This window comes from Pseudonaja textilis, chromosome 9 (genome assembly GCF_049901715.1).
Source record: "Pseudonaja textilis isolate UNSWEBS1 chromosome 9, rPseTex1.2, whole genome shotgun sequence".
Taxonomy (NCBI): Eukaryota; Metazoa; Chordata; class Lepidosauria; order Squamata; family Elapidae; genus Pseudonaja; species Pseudonaja textilis.
This window is the reverse complement of record NC_141998.1, coordinates 7,129,218-7,148,845: the sequence shown is the minus strand read 5'-3', so window position 1 is coordinate 7,148,845 and position 19,628 is coordinate 7,129,218. Positions and strand designations below refer to the sequence as shown.

Here is a 19,628-nt window from a genome sequence, read left to right as displayed (position 1 = left end):
GAGAACTTTGGAGATAACATACTTATTTCTTTCTAAGTGAAGGACCACTGGCTCTCCATTCACCTGAAATTCATATTGCATTGTATCTTCATACTTGGTCTGAAATGCAAAGAGTTCAGAGGTTTTTTCTTTAAAAGAATAAGGCAAATAAAATGTGTACCCTTTTAACAACTCTACACCTGTGTCAAATGGAGAGCTATAGCCAAATTATTTATTAGATTTAGAATATTTCATCTGGTGCTTGAACAGCACTATAAAAATTTAAATTGAATTAAACTTTCTAGCACAAGTTCAAGATCTCATTCTCCAACTGAACATCTTTTTTCTCCCAAAAATTTATTATTTTTTTAAAAAACAAACATACAAACCAAACACAAAACATAAAAACATAAAACATCTTTTTTGAAAGCAGCTTGATCCCGGGTTACATCTCTTCGTACAGACATAAATTCAAGTTCATGCTCACTTTTATATACCATTCCATATCTTATTACCATTCTAAATTTTCTATATAGCTTCTCCCCTCTTTTCACTCTCTTAATTCTATTTTATTTATTTCATCTCAATTTAAATCATTATACTTATATCCTTTGTCTGTCCTGTTTCAACTGTCTATTATCTTTTCTCATTAACACAAAATTTCTCCTGTAATCACTGATTGGAGTATGACGCCTTTATATCTTTCCCCTAAATTTAACACTTAATATAATACATAACTTTCATTCGGATTCTGCTTAGTACATTCTAAAGCTACACACTATATTTTTTAAAAAAGAAAAAAATTATAAATATATAATATAATTAAAACAACAATCCATACCAGTTAAACTCCATCATTAAAAATAATATTCATTTAAATCTTAAACATTTTACACATTCCTTTTCAAATAAGTATCATACTTCTATGGGAACCCTTATAAGTTTTGCGTAGTTACTTCCCCCCCCATTTCACTTATATTTTAAAACATTATGTAATTAAAATGTTCCCATTCCTTTTTAATTCAATTCTCTCATATTTCATTTCATTTATTTTGTTCAAAAAAGAAAAAGTTTCACTAAATTACATTGAATATATTATCCCATTTTATAATCATATGTTGTTCCAATTTTCTAACATTATTTCTAATACAAATACAACAATACTGTCTATATGTACCTTTGCAGAATCTCTTTTTCAGTTATATTTTTACCCATTATCTCTAAATAAATTCTGTTTCTTCACATCTTGTTTCAAACCCTGGTAGCTTCTCTTCCCTTCCTTCCTCCCTTGCTTCTTCATGCCCTTTTTACCCCCTTGTCTCTCCATCTCCATTTCCCTCTTCTGTATCCCTCTTTTCTGTTGCTTTCTGACATTATATCCACTTTTCACCTTATTTTTTCCCTTTTTTGGTTGTTCTTTTAGGTTTTAAATTCTCCATTCTCTTTCCCCTCTTTCCCCTTTCTCCCCCAGATAAAGTTCATTAAAGATGGCTTCTTCTTTGTCCCAATCTTCTTGTTCTTGTAGTTTCTCATAGATAGAAATCGCCATTTCTAAAAAGTGGAAAACAGAGCCAAAAGAGGCCTTCCCTTCTTGTTCCTCTTCTTTATATTTTTTAAATTCAATTTTCAGTTCATCCACAAGTGATGCCATTATAAAAAAATTTTTAAACAACTACCCAAGTATTTTTAATCATTAAAATATAATTTCCAAAAGTCTAAAAGTCACCAAGCAGTCCAAATACACACAAGCTGTTTCATTTAACACTTTCCTCTTTTTTCACTTTCTCTTCCTGGGGTTACAATTCAGTTACAAAGTTCCAATTAAAATGTATCTTTTAGAAGTCTTGTTACAATTTAACTTTCGATTCTTTTAAATTCCAAGCAGTCTCCTCCAGCCAAATCTTACTCTTTATTCTTTTCCTCTCCCTTCGCACTTACAGCAAAAAAAAAAGTTTTTTCAGTGTTCAGAAATCTTTATTGTCCCCTTGGCTTTGATTTTCAGTTTAATTACCTGCTGATATCAAAGTGGGTTTTTCCGATTTCTCATTCATCTGCTGTCACCGTAAGGAAGGAGTGTGAGAAAAAACAAACTTTCCCTTTTCACTTTCATTTGCTGCTTCCAGATCTTCCTTGGGAACGATGAATCTTTTTAAAAATTTAAATTCCAGGATATCTTGAATGTTGCTTCTTATCCCGGTCAGCCAAAATTTTCACTTCTTAGCTTCTTACTGCACATTCTTTTCCGGATGAGTGCTTCTTTGAGGCGACCATTTCTGACCACCGCTCTACCGCCTTTGGAAAAGGGAGTTAAGCCAGCTGAGGAGGGAAGGTGCGGACTCCCCTCAAAGCCCTGCTGGGTCTCCCCTGTCTTCAGCCCCCTCTATGGGGTGGCTTTAGCCCCGAAGCCGGCTGGCTCGGGGCACTCCAGCGGCAAGCACAAGCAGAAACCACACACGATCGCAGATTCCTGCCGCTGCCGAAGCCCAGCAAACCAGAAGTCCTCCAACTGAATATCTTATGAACATTAATAGTAACCTATTAATACTAGGAAATTCTGTTCTATGTTGCCAGGAGTCTCCTCAATTTTATGCGAATTAGGTGATTATATAAATTTGTTGAATGAATGAATGGGGCACATAGATTTCAATGAAAAAAAAAATCCAGATAATCATTAGATGGCAGTAAAGGGAAACAAAAAATTATGTTGGCTGGTAAGAAGTCTTTTGCTGAGATCTTTTTCTTACCTCTGGCTGAGGATTCTGAACTCCTCCTTTGGGCAATGCAGGCACTTTTTGTGGATACACTACTTCATAATCATTAACATTCCCAGATTCCAGGATTATAGAGCTCCCTTCATAAGGGGGAAGAAAAATAAGAAAACTTTGGTTGACTTTGGGATGTTATTCTACCATTCTCACACCCACAACTCAATTCGCTATTCAGTTATCAATGAAGAATGGGATCATTTTCTAGTGGAAGACAGCACTGAAATCAAGATTTTCTCTGAGTATGCGGAAGGATGTTTGAGAGCTAGGAGACTATTTAGAGACATTGCTTTGGGCAGCTGGAAAAGAAAGATTTTGGAGCTTGAAAAAAGAAAGTGCAAGTATAAGGATAACATGAGAACCTATAAATCACAATAGTTTGATTCACAAAATTCAGTAAACCATATTACATTATGGTTTAGTATATCCATAGTGAAAAAGCTAGGCAAACTTAGCTTGTTATGCAAATGCAGCTTATTAGGAATTCATTCCAGTTGAACTGCTATTTTACTGCCATCCAAATGGTTTGCTTGACTCCGTTCTTTCACTTTCAAAAACAACAGGTATACAATCAAATTCAGCGATTTCAGAATTAGACAAAAGTTGAAAAATTTAGTATGACTACAGTATGTGCACATTCAATGGTCACTCACCTGCTATTTGTTCCTTAACATACTTTGTAAATGTGGTAGTCCAACACCTACAGTACTCCAGGATGTACGATCACAACTGAGACCAACATTTGTTAACAGATTAAAGGGCCCTATCCAACAAAATGAATTTCAATGTGAAGAAAAGCAAAATTTTGCATTAAAACCTGTGAAGAATGGCTGCAGGATTTGGGTTTGGCTAGTCTGAAGAAAAGAAGAATTAGGGGGTGATAATAGCAGTATTCTAGTACTTGAGGGGTTGTCACAAAGAAGAGGGGGTCAAAGTACTGGATATGTTTAAGAGGGAGAGGAAGGAGAGAGGGAGGGAGGGAAAGAGAGAGGGAGGGAGGGAAAGAGAGAGGGAGGGAAAGAGAGAGGGAGAGGGAGAGGCTGAATTCTAAGCATAAGTAGCATTTGGCCTTGGAAATCTATCTTCTGAGACTGATGAGCATCTTCCAAAGGAAGATCCAGGCAGAAGGATATATCTTCCTCATACCTATCCATGTAGCTGCCCATTTGTACCGGATGCTCCCAGAAACAGGGAGGGGTTCAACTCCATCTCCTGGAAATGAAGGTGGTTATTCCTCCCTTGCTTTGAGCACAGAAAATCAGCGTTTTCCCTTCTTCTTTACTATATTGTTCTCCGTAAATTATTATTCTAATTTTGAAAGATACCTCCTGATAAGGACATCCCCATCATTTCTTGCTTTAAAAAAAACCAAGGCTATCCCAGTGAGCTTCTGACCCTCACTTGTATCTTGGCAACCAGTTGAACATTATTATTTGCAATGATATGGGGAAATGACTTTGGAGACAGGAGGAAGAGCGACAGACTAATCAACTGGCATGTAAAAGGTATCATATTAACTTGAGTATTTTTTGAAGGCTCTCTTTAACAACAATAACATAGCTTTTGTTTGGCTGACTATTGTGCTAGCTTAATTACAGGATGTCTAACGGACCTATTGAAATAAAATTAGAACTGAAAGCTCTTTATTTTTCTTTAACATTTTGCTTCCTGAAATTTTCTTGCCACAAACCCTGTCTCTCTCTGTGCTCTTCAGTCTTCTAATCCTTTTTTAAACTCACTTTATTGGAAAATCTTCTCTCCAAATTGAACATGCTTTTCTTCTGAGGATATTATGACTTTTCTTTCTTAGGATCTGTTTGAGGCTTGACAAAATTTAAGCAAATACTCCCTCCCCGCAATCTACGTAACTTTAGAACAAATGTGAGCTTTGAGAGCAAGCGCTCTTTTGCTAAGTCTGTAGAAATGGAAATGGAACAAATTTTGGTTAAGCATCTAAAGAAAAACCATAGAAATTTGTTGGGTGCCATAGACTTTTACCAATAAGAGTCTGAACATTGAAACCAAAGAAAACATCTTACCTTGATATGGAAAAACCGCGAAGCATATAGTTACCAAGAGAGCTTGGATCATTTTGGAGCCTGGATTGGACTGGTGGATAGAAATCTCTTTCTGCTTCCAAGCCAACCTGAGCTCTTCTCCTATTCACCGTGAGAAGCAAGTAGTGAGTCCTTCGGCTCCATTCATGCCCTTGCATGCAAAGGTGTTTGCTAAAGGGTTTGCCCAAATTCTAAGTTGTAACAATATTACTGGAGGGCAGTTTTCCAACTATATTACTGGAGGGCAGTTTTCCAACTGGCTTAGTCCTTGTCACTGCAATAATGACATCTGGAAAGCTTCTTTGAAAGCATCCCTGAAAGCCAAAGCCAAATGGAGAGGATTAAATGCTCACAGCATTGCCTCATTTGGCTCACATGTTTGGGGTCTCTTGGGCATGGGGTCTTAAATGCCACGAGTTGGTTTTTATCGTATTTTGTGAGCGCTTTTTCAACAATCTAGCTTCCTTTCAATATTGCTAGCATTTAGTGCTTGTGCCCAGAAGTTCTGGGTGCCCAATTACTGGAAATATTTAAAAGACTGCACAGCCATTTCTCTGAAACGGTATAGGGTTCCTCCCAACATCCCTTCTAAGTGTTATTCTGTTATTCTGACACCTTTCCCAGGACCTCTACTCAGAGTTTGGCATCCTCAGTTTTCCTGCCTGAGCAGGGGGTTGGACTAGAAGATCTCCAAAGTCCCTTTCAACTCTTAAACACACATGTATTTATGCTCTGGACTATAGATATGGGAATGCATGTAAACCCTGAAAAATATATGGTAGCTCTGGGCAAAAGAAAGGCAGTAGAATCACTCTAGGTGTAGGGACAGCGTAAAATATTAACACATGATAAATAATAGAACAATTAAAAATAATAGCACAGTTCTCTCTCTCTCTCTCTCCCTCTCTCTCCCTTCCTATTTCTTTTCCTTTCTTTATCTTTCTTTGTCTCTTTCTGTCTTTCTCTCCCTTCCTTTCTCTCTCTCACACAACACACACCACACAGACACCACATACACACACCACACACACACTCTCTCTCCCTCCCTTCCTTCCTTCCTTTCTTTCTTTCTTTCTTTCTTTCTTTCTTTCTTTCTTTCTTTCTTTCTTTCTTTCTTTCTTTCTTTCTTTCTTTCTTTCTTTCTTTCTTTCTTTCTTTCTTTCTTTCTTTCTTTCTTAGCAAGGCCAACATTTCCCCTTGGGTTCCAGAAGTGGGTACCCTTAATTTCACTGGGATAGTCGTGGGGCCCTTCTTTGGACTTACCAGAGGATTGCCTTCAGAGTTGGACTTGCTCTCACCAGAAGAGGTTGGAGTTCCCAGCTCCTCTCCTTTCGAAGGGGCGAACTCTAGAACCTCCTGCACTTTCAATGCAGTCTCGCACAGAGTTTTTTCTAGTTTTCTTCCACCTGCGCCCCCTTTGGCTCCAACTTAGCACAGCAATCTGCAACCCGGTGACCTTCCTTCCCACATTGGAAGCATGTGGTGGTTTTGGGTTTCATCTTCCCTTTTGAGGCTTTGGTTTCTTGAGGGTTGGTGGGGGAGGGCTTGCTCCAACTGAGGCCACCCCTGCATCTGTTTCAGGTCAGATCGATTTCCATCTCTGCTGCTAACATGTACCAGAATTGCAGTTCACTTGGGTCTTTTCTGGCGATGCAGCTTTGATAAACATCTTCGTTCAGCCCATCTTTGAATGCTTCTATCAGGGCTCCCTGGGACCAGCTTCAAATATGGCACTCCGGCTCTCTAAATTCCTGGGTGTATTCGGCCACTGATCTCCTCCCCTGATTTATGGTCTTCATTCTAATCCTAGCCTTACGTTCAGCCAATGGGTCTTCAAATCTGGCACATAATGCTGCCGTGAACAGGTCATAATTCATCAATTGGGAGCGTTATCATTATGCAATGTCACCATCCATTTTGGAATACTTCCTTCTAAAGCCCTGGTGACACATCTCACTTTAGCTGCTTCTGATGAAAAATCATTACCATATTCTTAGGCTAGGAAAAAACCTAATTCCTTGGGATTCCACCCCCCCCCATATTTTACTTCCAGTGGAAGCACCTTGGAATTTGACACCTTTGGGCAATTGCTCCCCCTACTGGGGCCCTTGGGCTGCAGCCACTGGTTGAACTGGCCAGATTTATGAGGATGGCTGGCAGGGTTCCCAGTGCTGCTGCCTCCCCCTTCTCTCTCTCAGATTCTCCATGAGTCATTCATTCATACCTTGGGTTGGGTTTGCTTCCACCCACAGCTTCCTTTAGGAGATTAAAGGCTTGCACTAGCAGAAGATTTTTCTTCTGTTCCTCATGCCAAGCCTCTTCTCCTCAATGGCATCTGGTAGTCATCACCCCTGGGGGGAGGGGGGTGTCATCTGGTTCCTTCCAGCTGACTCCCAAGGACCATTTGGGTCAGACCACAGGTTTCTCCTTGAGGTGCAGCCCTACTAGCAACTCGGCCATCCCTGCAGCATCCAGAAGTAGGGAAGTTGTTTATCCAGCAGCTCCCAAATCTTCTTGGTCACTAGCTGAGTTGGACATTGTTTTTCAGACCCCATTGGAAGAAAGAATGTTAATTCTCCAGGTGGGATGGTAAACTGAAATCTAGAATAATGTCAGATAGTGATCCATTGAAAATCTAAGAAAGACACTCTTAGACTCCATTGTTATAGAGAAAAGAAAGTTTTACTGGAAATCAAGTGGTAGCATCAAAAGAATCCGAGATCTGAGAATTTAGGCATGGAAAAATCCCATATACAAAGTCATGGCAGCATTCCCACCCAGAATAGTTCAAACAGTCCATCCAATCTGAGATGTGTATAATGTCATGCGGGGCATCTTCAGATGGTGATGCAGACATCTGGCCATTGACCTTGGCCTGGTTAGATAAGATGCTGCAGTTGCACAGTAAGCAAGTAAGCATAAACAATAAAGTTTTCCCCAAGTTTTACAGTTCATTCTCGAAAGCCTCCAGCACACTTCCCATCCCACAAAGCCCTCCCCACCATTACTATAGCAGCCGAAAAGATAGCGAAAGAAAGGAGTCTTCAGGACTGACACTCTCTTTGGTGTCCACCTTGTTTTCTTTCAGAACTTCTGCACTTCCCATCATCAGACATCCTTTCTTGCATCAGCACCAAACTAATTAAAATTGCAAAGCTTATTAGGAGAAGTAGCCTCAAAGCCACATCTTATACTGAATTTAATGTTTCTGTTTGAGGGGAAGGTAAATTATAAACCAGTATTACAATGTATGCATACTTCTAAAAATATGTACCTGCATTTAATGCTTTTCTTATCTTAGTTTGATGCTGAATCTGATCTAAAATTTCTAAATTCTTCTCTCACAGTAGAAAAAAAGGAGGAAAAGCTTTCCTTTTCAGTCTTTTTAAAAAGGAGCTACTCATTGAACTTTCTTGAAGTGAGAACTTGGTTCTGTTTTAGAGTGATCAAAGAAGGAAGAGATTAAAAAATCAGAATTGAGATCTGGTTGAGATCTTTCCTCATAGCTTCTACTCAACTGAACAACCTCACTCTTCCCATTAATTTTCCTCTCCGTGTCTCTATATTTTGCTTCTGAAGAGATCATCACTCACATGTCAGTAGACAAGGAAACTTCTAGATCATCACGTTTCTCTGCTATAATAATTGTTGATCATTTCCAGACAACTCAGGATAATTCTGTCTAAATTTTTATTGTCTGAGCTTTTCCTTTCTCTGAATGTGGCTACATTTCCTTTATTATTTATAAAATAAGCTTTATTTTGGATTTATTTATTTATTTAAAATAGTTTTATCAAAGTTGTGTTTGCTAGAACTAGAATTTGTCTTTTTCCTTTTTATGAATTGGTCAATGACTATAAGAAAGTTTCTTGGCTAATTGATAATTAACCACATCATAAGAAAATTTTCTGAGTAAATTATTTTAGTTGTTCACCCAAACAACCTGTGAAAAATATGTCTCTAACACTTATATCTAACACACTCTCTAAATTTATCTAAATTTCTTTTCAATTTCTTCTTTAATTAGTTTTTAGGGTTTTTTTCTCCATCTCTTCTTCCACATTTTGGGTTCATTCTCCCTCATTTAGTAAAATCATCATTTATTTTTTTTCTTTTACCTCTATTATGAAAATAAATTGTATATAGCAACTCAGGAATTTATTTTTATTTTATTTATTTTGTTTTGTCAATCGCTTACAAGATAATAGGTATAAGTATATACATAGTTATGAATACATGAAATGGGTACATATAAGAAAAATAAAAGAAACAATAGGACAGGGACGGTAGGCATGTTGGTGAACTTATGCACGCCCCCTACAGACCTCTTAGGAAAGGGGTGAGGTCACTAGCTTAGTCAAAAAATTTCTACTTGCATTGTATTCAAGTGAATATATGTACAGGTATATGTACTACATGCATAAGGATTTTTCTTTCAGAATCTTTTGCCTTTTCTTTACTAATAGTCCCTTAGACTTCCAGATACTGCTAATCAACTGAGCATCTCCCAGCAACCCTAACAGTGTAGCCAATATATCTAGATTTTAATTTAGCAGGATCTGGGGGCCTTAGGATTATTATTGCCAAATTTGAAGATTCAAGAATGCTTCAGCCCTCTTTGCTGATGCAACAGTTCTTGTCTAGGCCATACTCTATCATGCACGCCCATTCTTTAGAACAAGAACCTATGGTACATCTCAATGATCTGTTTGTTCTTTTCAACTAAATAAGAGGTGAACCTATTGGGATTCTTTTATTACAAGTAGCAGTAATAAATTATTCTGTGCATTGAACACAACAAATGCTCTTAGTTATTTTTGCTTGACAGTCCACTTTAATTATGATTTACAGCTTTTAGTGCTTCTGGAGTGAGGCAGGCAAACTTTATGGGTTTCTTGGCTAGGCATCACCATGACTATGAACATACACTAATTAGGGCCATTGATTTAGAGCTGTAAGCAGACTTTCCAGCTCTACTCATGGAGAATGAGTGGGCATCCATTTAGATTTTCTAAATAAATGAATACATTCTCAGAAATCCCTTCTTGAACTACTCTGCTTACCTTCTCCAACAGTCAGAAATTTTAGTTATGGAAGTATCCCAAAATTCTGAAGGACATTATCCCTAGCACAATTCAATGCCCCAGCAATTATTGAAGGAGGATACCAAAAAATCCCCTTCGAACACAGACAGTGTCCATGTGGTAAAGGAATAATTAAATTGATGGAACATGCTATTCTATATTGTCCTCTCTATGCAGATTTTGCCAATAATTATTATTTTTATTTTTTTACTAAATAATCTGGTCATTCTGATTTGGTTTATTTCAATATGTTATTATTGGATCAATCTGATTTTATTTTCTTGATCATAACCACTGTCCTATAATTTGTACAGAATGCCATATTTATTCCAATCCTTTTTAGATATTTTAGAAAAATTGTATTTTTTATCCTATTTACCTGTAATTTTTGTACTGTATTTGCTGATATATTATTATCTATTGTCATAATCTAGGAGTTATTAGGAACTAAATAAAATGATATTGTTTTGGTCAAAGAAAAGAATCATAAACAGAAGATCATCAATATAATCTAAGAAAAATTGGTGCAAAGAGCTTCATTCAAGAATCTATTTTATTCTCTTATATTAATTTCCCACATTTCCTCCATGGAGCTCAAGATATACACGAGATCACTTCTGGAATTAACAGATAACAGATAATCAGAGTTGGAAGGGACTTTGCAGGTCATCTATTCCAACCTCCCGCCCAAGCAGGAGACCCTACACCATTTCTGACAAATGTCAGTCCAATCTCTTCTTGAAAGTCTCAGGTGAAGGGGCTCCCACAACTTCCGAGAGCAACTTCTGTTCCATTGGTTGGTTGTTCTCACTGTCAGAAAGTTTCTCCTTGTTTCCCAATGAAAGAAAAAAAAGAAAAAGGAGAAATTCTGAGGCTTTCCCTTTAAAATAAAAAGCGAAAATAAAAATATTGCAAAAATAAAAGTTTACAGTAGAGCTGGTAAGGAGGGGTAACACAACTAAAAGAAAATAGAAGAAAACACACTGCACTTTATTTAATTATCCAAGGCTCTTATTAGGACTCCCTTCTCCACAAACTTCAAAGCCAAGCTTCAAGTGTTAGATTGTTGATAGGAACACCTATAATAATATTCTCCCATGCTGCTCGCCGTCTTGGTGCCTCCGATCCAGATGGATTTGGAGGATAAGGCTGCCTTGTAGAGGCAGCCGAAGTTAGGGAGGATCTGGGAAGGGGTTTGGAGGTGTCGCAGACCCCCCCCCCAGTTTAAACCTCCTTCTCTCAAGACGATGCAGCGACGGTCTTATGGCCGCCATGAAGAGGCTGGCATCCGGGAAAAGATTGCGCAGGAGGGGTGTTGAAGGAAGAGAAAACAGAGAAAGCTTTTGGCTGAACCGGGACAACAATTAACATCTGAATACCCTGGAACTTTGGCTTTTCAAGTGATATATTGTTTCCCAAAGGATCGTTAAGCTGCGGTGGAAGAGTAAAGGGAAAAAATTTTTTTTCTCCTCACTTTCCTTCCCACGGAGGCAGCAGATGGAAATCCGAAACACCCGTATTGGCAGCAGAAGGTATTAACTTTCAAAATTGAAGCCAAGGGGAAATTACATTCTCAAATATTGATACTTTAAAACTCAAATCTTTTTGCTTTAAGGGGGAAGGAAGAGAGGCAAATGATTTATACTAACGTTTGTTGAAGGAGACTGCTTGGAGTTTTATAAGATTAGAGATTAAATTGCAATAAAACTTCCAAAAAATGTCTTGGAATCATGTAATTGAATTCTCCCCCAGGAAGAGCAAGTAAGAAAGCGAAACAGAATGCACTCAATGTACTGATTTTGATTGCCTCATGACTTTGGGACTCTAACTATCTTTTGAAAGACTAAGAAAACATTTGGACTGCTTAAAAAAAAAAATCCTTTTCTGTTTACAATGGTGTCTTTTGAAGAATTGAAAATGCAGTTCCGAAAATTAAGAAAAGAGGAAGATGGCTCTTTTGGATCTATCTTTTGCTTTTTAGAAATGGCGATTTCTGCCTACCAGGAAATGCAACAAGAAAGAGGCTGGGATGATGAAGAAAAAGCCATCTTTAATGGACATATGATTTTAAAAAAGGGTAAAAAGGAGAAGAAAATCAAGAATTTAAGCTTTAAAAAAACAATTAAGAAAGGGAAAAGAAAGGTGAAAAATCGATATAATGATAGAAAGCAATGGAAAAGAGGAATGCAACAGAGAGGGGAGATTAAAAAGTGGGAGATTGAGAGAGGGGGGTAAAAAGGCTAGATTTGACAAGGAAGGAAGGGACAAAGCGAAGGGAAGTTATAAAGATTTTAAACAAGATGTTGTTTGTTTTGTTTATACGCAACTTTTTTTCAGAGACAAAGGGTAAAATAAAATTCTAATAGAGATTCTGCAAAGGTACACAAGACTGCATTTTATATTTGTATTTGAAATATGTGTCAATAAAATATTGTAGGGACTGTAATTGATGTGTATTTAACTAATTTGTTAGGGAATACTATTTCCAATATCTATAAGAATATTATGTTTGTTTTTTTATTCTAAAATGTCATCTAGAATGTACTAAGCAGAATCAGAATTGAAATAATGTTTAATTTTAAGCATTGAATTTGGGGGGAAAATAGAAAGGTGTCATACTTCAACCAGTCATTACAGGAAAAAGTTTGTGTTTAAGAGAAAGGTAAATGGATGATTGAAAAAGAACAGACAAAAAATACAAGTGAAATGATTTAAATTGAGATTAAATAAACAAAGTAGAATTAAGAGAGTGAAAAGAGGGGAGAAGATATTTGTTAAATGTAGAATTTTTAACAAGATATGAAATAGTATATAAGCTGAGCATGAATTTAATTTAAGTCTGTACCAAAAGTTATAACCCGGGGTTAAGCCGCTTTCTAAAAAGAAGTTTTATATTTTTTATGTTATGTGTTTTGTCAGTTTATATTTGCTTATTGAGGAGTAATATTGGATAAGAACATATGAAATAGTAACAATATGAAATATAGTAAGATGAAATATATGAATGAATAAAACTGAATAGAAATAAAGGAATATTCTCCCGCGCTCTTCCCTCTATCTTATCAAGTTGCAATGTCCTTGAGAAGGAGTCTTTCACAGTTCTCTCCACTTCAAGTAAAATATTTTCAAGCCTCTAGTTGGCAGTGTTACAAAGTTTCTTTGTTCTCATTTCCCCCCTCCTTTCCCAGAAAAACGTAATTGAGGTTAAAAAAAAAAGAGAAAGTATATATATATACTTTTAATATATATACTATACCTCAGAAAACACACACACATATATAAAGAAAAGTAACTAAAGGGAGCCTCTAATCTAAAAAAATTGAAAAATCAAGAAGGAGAAGAGAAAAAAAGAATATATAGAGAGGAAAATTCAGTCCAGTTAACTGCTAAGTCGCAATAAAGTCCAGTAAAAAAAGTAAAGAAATAAAAAGCCAAGCCTCACTTTGACGTCTCCCTTTAAAAATCGCCGCTTATTCAATTTTGTCAAAAATCTTACAGATTTCTTCTTATACTTAGAGTGTCCTTTCAAGTGTCAAAATATTAGTAAAAAAAAAAAAAATTCTCACCCAGCTGACACACTTTCTTTCAGTCTCTTCCTTTCTGGAGCTGTCCCAACTTCAGCAGTTTTGGGGCTGCCTCTCTGCCGCCAGCAAAAGGGACTTCCCCTGAATCAACCAGGGACTTTGTGGTGTCCCTGGGATCCATAGGATGTGCCCTTCACTATCACCATCTCTATGGGACGGTTTAGGTCCGTTTGGACCGGCCAGGGGCAAAGATATCGGCTGCAAACTTGGAGCTCGATTGCAGACTGTACCGTCGCGACGCCAGTTCCTCCCCTCTCCTCAATATCGAAACAAGTACTTGGGCAGACCATAATCCAATGAAAAATGGAAAGGACAAAAAAAAGATCAAGATGGATGCTAAATAATACTATTTTAAAGGAAAAAGATTTTACACAATGGATTGAGAAAGAATTGGCTTTTTTCTTTAGAGAAAATAAAAAAGAAGATACTTCAATTGAGAATGTTTGGGATACAACATATTTTTACTTGAAGTCAAAAGAGTCCTCAAACTATATGTACCAATAACAACTCCCCAAACCAGAAAAAAACAAATTACCCATAACAATAAGGAAGCTTCAATTCAAAAAGAAATCCCTTTAGCAGAAAAACAAATCTGGTCACGTTGCCAACTTCAAAAGCCGATACAAAAATTTATGCCACCAGATAAAAACCGATTGCACCAATTATCACATTAAACAAGAAGAAAATGTTCTATGCACCAATTCCACCCGCGCTTTCTACAATTTTGTAAACAACAAACTACAAGACTCAGGGTCCATCCCACCCCTGATAGCACATAATGGTAAAGACTGCAACGACGACACTATTAAAGCCAACCTCTTTAACACATTCTTTGGCTCAGTATTTGTAAACAGCAATGGATCATGCGCAGTATTTCCAAGTTGAACCACAGACAACTACAATGATTTTATTATTTAATATCGATTTTACAGAAGACAATGTTGAAAAAGCACTACACAATCTAAAACCATCTCTATCTATTGGACCGGACAAAATATGCTCCTACTTCTTTAAAAAGCTATCCACTGCCATAGCTGAACCTCTAAGCATAATCTTTGAAAAATCTTTCAGGACCAGCTCCTTGCCAAAACTATGGTCACAAGCCATGGTCATCCCTATCTTCAAAAAGGAAGACCCCAGCCTAGTTGAAAATTACAGACCAAACTCTCTGTGTCACCTGTAAAGTCACGGAATCAATTATTAACCAATCCATCATCCTCCACTTAGAAACAAACAACCTACTCGCTAATAAACAATTTGGTTTCAGGAAAAACTATCATGTAATCTGCAACTCTTACACTGCCAAAAACATATGGACTACACAACTCGATCAGGGCAAAGCAATAGAAGCAATCTACACAGACTTCTGTAAAGCCTTTGATTCAGTGGTACATGACAAACTACTCCTAAAACTAAAATCTTACGGTATCTCTGATGACACAAAGGATAAGATCCAAGGAAGGATCCAAGGAAGGATCATCACAGGAAGTGATGATGACATTTCTAGTTTTTATTAGATAGCATTAACTTTGGTCTTGAAAAGTCTAAATGAGACAAGCTGATATTAATGGTAGATTTGTTTCCAGACAGAGCACATGAACTTGACATTGTCCTTTGAATCAGAAACGGTAATGGTATGTGGGAACGACCTTGAAAAAGACTGGGCAAACTGAGGGAACAATAACACAAGAGACAACATGACCCCACAGCTGCATAATAGGTGGTGTAAGAGGCTCAGAAGGGACTCTCCCTACTTTCTCAGACTGCAAAGGAGACAGTGGAAGATTTGTCCTTTCAGACAAATCAGAGGAGTTGGTTTTCCAGAGCCTCATCCGCCCACTTCCAGTTCTGTTCTGTAGTGGAAAAAGCTCCTCAAATAGAGCTACTAAAATGGCTCACTTGTGCCCTGGTTCTTAGTTCTCAACTACACAATTCAAAAATGGCTGTCTTTATTTTTCTGCAGTTCTAGATTTTACAGCCATCTGTGAAGTCCCATTTTAGCACTCCGATGGAACAGCTTACTTCCTGAAGGATGTTCTATCTGACCAGATCAGTCAGCAAGAGTAACTCATGTGGTCAGTTAAAGCTACCACCTGCAACATTTAGCAACAAAATGATTTTTAAAAACACACATTCTATCTCTTCCTAGTGTTTGCCTTCCTTTCATCTTAAAAAGTGATTAGAAACTCCAAATGTGACTTATGATTTGGAACTGTGTGTGTGTGTGTGTGTGTGTCAAATTTTACTAGTCGTAAATTAGATTGCCTTGAATTGTATCAACTCCATTCTTATCAAGGTGGTTAATTTCAAAGGTGAGGAAGATGTCTGGCTACCATGAACGTATTTGACAATATACCTTAGATTCTTGAGTGTTCATCATTGAATCTTGTTTTATTTTATTTTATTTTAGTTATTTTATTTTATTATTATTTTTTTATTATTTATGAGCTGCCCATCTTGTCCGGAAGCAATTCTGGGAAGCTTATAAACATTAAAACTAGTACATATTAAAATAAACAGTGGGGAAGATAACAGTAGTAATAACATTGTTAAAAGATGCAAAGGAGGGGAACATTAAGTGCACAAGAAAAGATTGCGGGGGAGGTCTTTTCCAACTCAACAGCCATCTGTCTGAAGAATACTACTCTGTGAAAAAGTAATTATGAATACTTAAACCTTAAGAAAAGCTTTGGTAATTCAGGAAAGTTTAGGATTATTATTTCTAAATGAAGAGCTAGGTCATTAGATAAGACTATAAGATGACATCAAAGGCCAGGGGGAAAAGCCATCATCTTGTGTAGAGGACAGCAGTAAAGTAGAAATAAGGGCTTTAGCTTCTTCATTCTGTTAAAAAGTTTCCTTTGTAGAAGTGAATAGAATATATACGTTTTCCTATTATTTCTTAATCCCTGGCATGAGAAAGCTAAATGTCAGTGTGTGTGTTTGTTATTAAAGGTTCTTGGCATGGATGAGACTTATTGTGCTAAATGTTTGTACTTGTCTTTCAACGATTAGGCACATCTCCAGAAAGGCAATGAAATGCCATCACAAGTCATGTGAAAGTTTTGTAAACGTAAATGTGGACAGTGCCAGGTAAGGTTACATGGACATTCATGAGACAAAGTTCTCCTCCTCTGATGTTGTTTTTTGATGCACTGCAGTAAACGTGGATTGTCTACACTTTTAAAACGAGGGAGCAGCATGAGCGGTAAACAGTCACAATGTTCAGAAATAAATGATATTGAGAGAGGAAAATCAAGAAGAGCCAAAACCAATGGGTTCATTTCAAAAGAAATAGATTTTAAAGAAATAGATCTTAACACAGTGTGTTTTTGCATACCTTCCGTGTATTACTCTTTGACTCAGGAGCAAAAGGTTATATTAAGAATGTACATGCATAACCCATCAAATCCATCAGTCTTTTCTCAGTATAGTTGCCAACTGCAAGAGAAACTCTTTGGACTCCCAGCAGAGAGTCCCTCTGCCTTCAAGGCTAACAAATGATTATTTCCATGTCTTCTATGAATTGGTCTAACCCTTTTTCTGAAAAAAGAAAAATGGTTTAGGGAGCTACGTATGTCTAGCATATCGAAGAGAAGGGGAGCATGATAATTGTCTTCCGGTACTTGTGGGGCTACCTTAGGGAAGAGGGCATAGACTGATTAAAGAGAGATCAAACTAAAAGTAAGTAGAAATTTTCTGACAGTGAGAATGATTAATCAAAAGAATGAAAATTCACTGGAGATTTCACTGGGATGTTATAAGGCTTCGAAACAACCATCCTAAATTCTTCACCTTGTTTATAGTTAAAAAAACCCAGTTAGGTAAGAGGATTTCTCAGGTTTTCAATAAATTAGAATGGTCACCTCTGATGAAATCATCCCTTTTCAGAAGGCTACCATGCAATTTGCAACTCATAAAATGAACACGGAAAGGTCCCTAAAACAAAGGACAAAAAAAATTAAAGCAACATTAGAACAAACTCTCTTAATATAATTGTTTGTGTTCCATATTAGCCAGCTTGTAGACCTGCATTCCTATTGGTCCAGAAAAGCCAGACCATGATTGGATGTCTTAAACAACCCTGATTGGCTTGTATGGGGTTTGCCGTGATTGGCTACAACCAAGCGCGGCAAACTCAAAGAACTGTCATTGGCTGCCTAGCCGTGGCTGGCTCTATAAAAAGAGCTGCCTTTTCTCTCAGAATTCTTTCTGTTTAATAAAGAGCTGTTTGTTCACTACTCAAGCCTCGTTCTTATGGGACCCTCCAAGCATACTTAACACTGGCGACGAGGATGGGATTCTGAGACAACAGGGCTGAACAGCACATGGCAAACAGTGCAGAGACGACCAGCGAAATGGCCAGCAGCGCCACGCTGCCCTCACCATTCAACCCAGCCAGCGAGGACTTGGAGTCCTAAATTGATTGTTTCCAAATGTTCTTGGAATCCAACAACTTAAAAGATGCTACCAGCAGCAAAAAGCGAGCGGTCTTTTTAACGCACTGCGGGCCCGCCGTTTTCAAAATGGCCAAGGCACTAGCGAAGCCCGCAGATATCAAGACAATGGATTTGGACAACCTAGCTCCCATCCTCCGGAACCACTACGCTCCAGCTGTACCAACTCTTATCCGAAGGCACGATTTTTATCAGTGAGATCAGTGTGAGGGTGAGAGCATTGGTGAGTTCGTAACTGACCTGAGGGACCTAGGGGGATTATGCGGATTCACCAACTTGGATGAGGCCATGAATGACCAGGTCGTCCTCGGCCTAAAAGACCCAGCACTCCAAAGCAGGTTGATGGCCAAGGGTGACATCTCCTTCACCGACGCCATCAACGAAGCCACCGCAGCCGAAGCTACCCGCAAATCAGCAGCGCGAATGGGGCGTTCAAATGGAACCAATCGCCAATCAACCAGCGAGGCGACCACCACACCAGAAAAACTCGCAGCCTCCAACCACCATGACAACATCAAATCCCTCTCTGACAGTGAAGAGGAAGAAATCCACAGACTTCAATCTGAACGTGAGCGTCGAGACCGGTGAGGTTGTAAGTCAGGGTATCAAGGCTGTGGAGGGAATCACCCGTGTTCTGAATGCAAGTTCCTGGATGCTGTTTGCCGTTTTTGCGAGCAGCAAGGGCATATCTCCAAAGTATGCCGCAATAAAAGAAATTTCAGCCCCTGGCGTCGGGGAAACAGCCCAAGAAGACTTGATGGCACCCCCACCAAAAACCGGGACCGCCAGACTGACAACCAATGGAGCCAAGACAGCCGAATTAAAAAGTTCAATGATGCACCGCAAAGAGAAGAAACGCACCAAACAGTCATCATCGGCCACGCTTCATCAATAGATGCATGGAAGATTCTCATTGAGGTCAGCATCGAAAACCAGCCATGCACCATGGAAGTGGATTCTAGCTCTTATCTCTCTATGGTCTCCTGGCAGACCATAAAGTGCTTAATACCCTCCAAGAACTAAGCGACCAGAAACTAATTTTGAGAGATTATCAAGGGAACCACATTCCAGTAGCTGGAATAGGACACTTCAAGATTTCATTCAAAAACTGAACCAACATCCTACCACTCACAATCGTTGATAAGGACCGCCCCAGCCTACTCGGGTTGCAATGGCTCACACTGCTGGGAATTGAGATGGCAGGCATCAACCATACAGATGACGAAGATTGGGAGGCGACGCTCGTACGAGACTTCCAAGAGGTCTTCGATGACACCTTAGGCAAGTACAAGGGGTCCCCAATCTCCTTTAATCTTAGCCCTAACGTCGCTCCCATCCGCATCAAGCCACACTGAGTGCCATTTGCACTCAAACCTAAAATAGATGAGCAATTAAATAAGCTCATAGTGCAAGGCGTATTAGAACCTATCGACCATGCCCCCTGGGAAACACCAATTGTCACCCCCATCAAACCAGATGGCTCCCTGAGAATTTGTGGTGACTACAAGGGCACCCTCAACCATGCTCTGCAGCAGAGTGCCTACCCTGTGCCAGTATTCCAGCATCTCCTACACTCACTGGGGGGTGGCAAAATCTTTGCAAAGCTTGACCTGGCACAAGCCTATCAACAACTGCCGGTCAATGCTGAAACCACCGAAGCTCAAACAATCGTGACACATCGAGGGGCATTTAAATGCAACCA

The 19,628-nt window shown here is 38.5% G+C and overlaps 1 protein-coding gene and 1 long non-coding RNA gene across 5 annotated transcripts in view; both read right to left on the bottom strand.

Moving 5' to 3' along the window:
- Positions 1-4,921, bottom strand: part of LOC113445596 (zinc metalloproteinase-disintegrin-like MTP4) — a 45,091-nt gene extending 40,170 nt beyond the window's left edge. For 2 of the 4 annotated variants that reach the window (XM_026714867.2, XM_087938870.1), the window contains exons 1-3: positions 4,784-4,921; positions 2,724-2,830; positions 23-99 (exon numbers count right to left, since the gene is read on the bottom strand). In XM_026714867.2, coding sequence (XP_026570652.2) covers positions 23-99; positions 2,724-2,830; positions 4,784-4,835 — 236 coding nt within the window. In that variant the 5' untranslated portion in view covers positions 4,836-4,921. Of the gene's footprint in view, positions 1-22; positions 100-2,723; positions 3,292-3,397; positions 3,508-4,783 lie in introns of those variants that run through there. The other 2 variants (XM_087938871.1, XM_087938872.1) reach the window with 2 other exon arrangements.
- A 5,499-nt stretch (positions 4,922-10,420) lies between these two features.
- Positions 10,421-13,745, bottom strand: LOC148125024 (uncharacterized). The gene is made up of 2 exons (XR_015744654.1): positions 13,452-13,745; positions 10,421-10,712 (listed from the first exon to the last, which is right to left on the bottom strand). It is a non-coding gene; the product is annotated as an uncharacterized LOC148125024 (long non-coding RNA).
- Between the last annotated feature and the right edge of the window lie 5,883 nt (positions 13,746-19,628).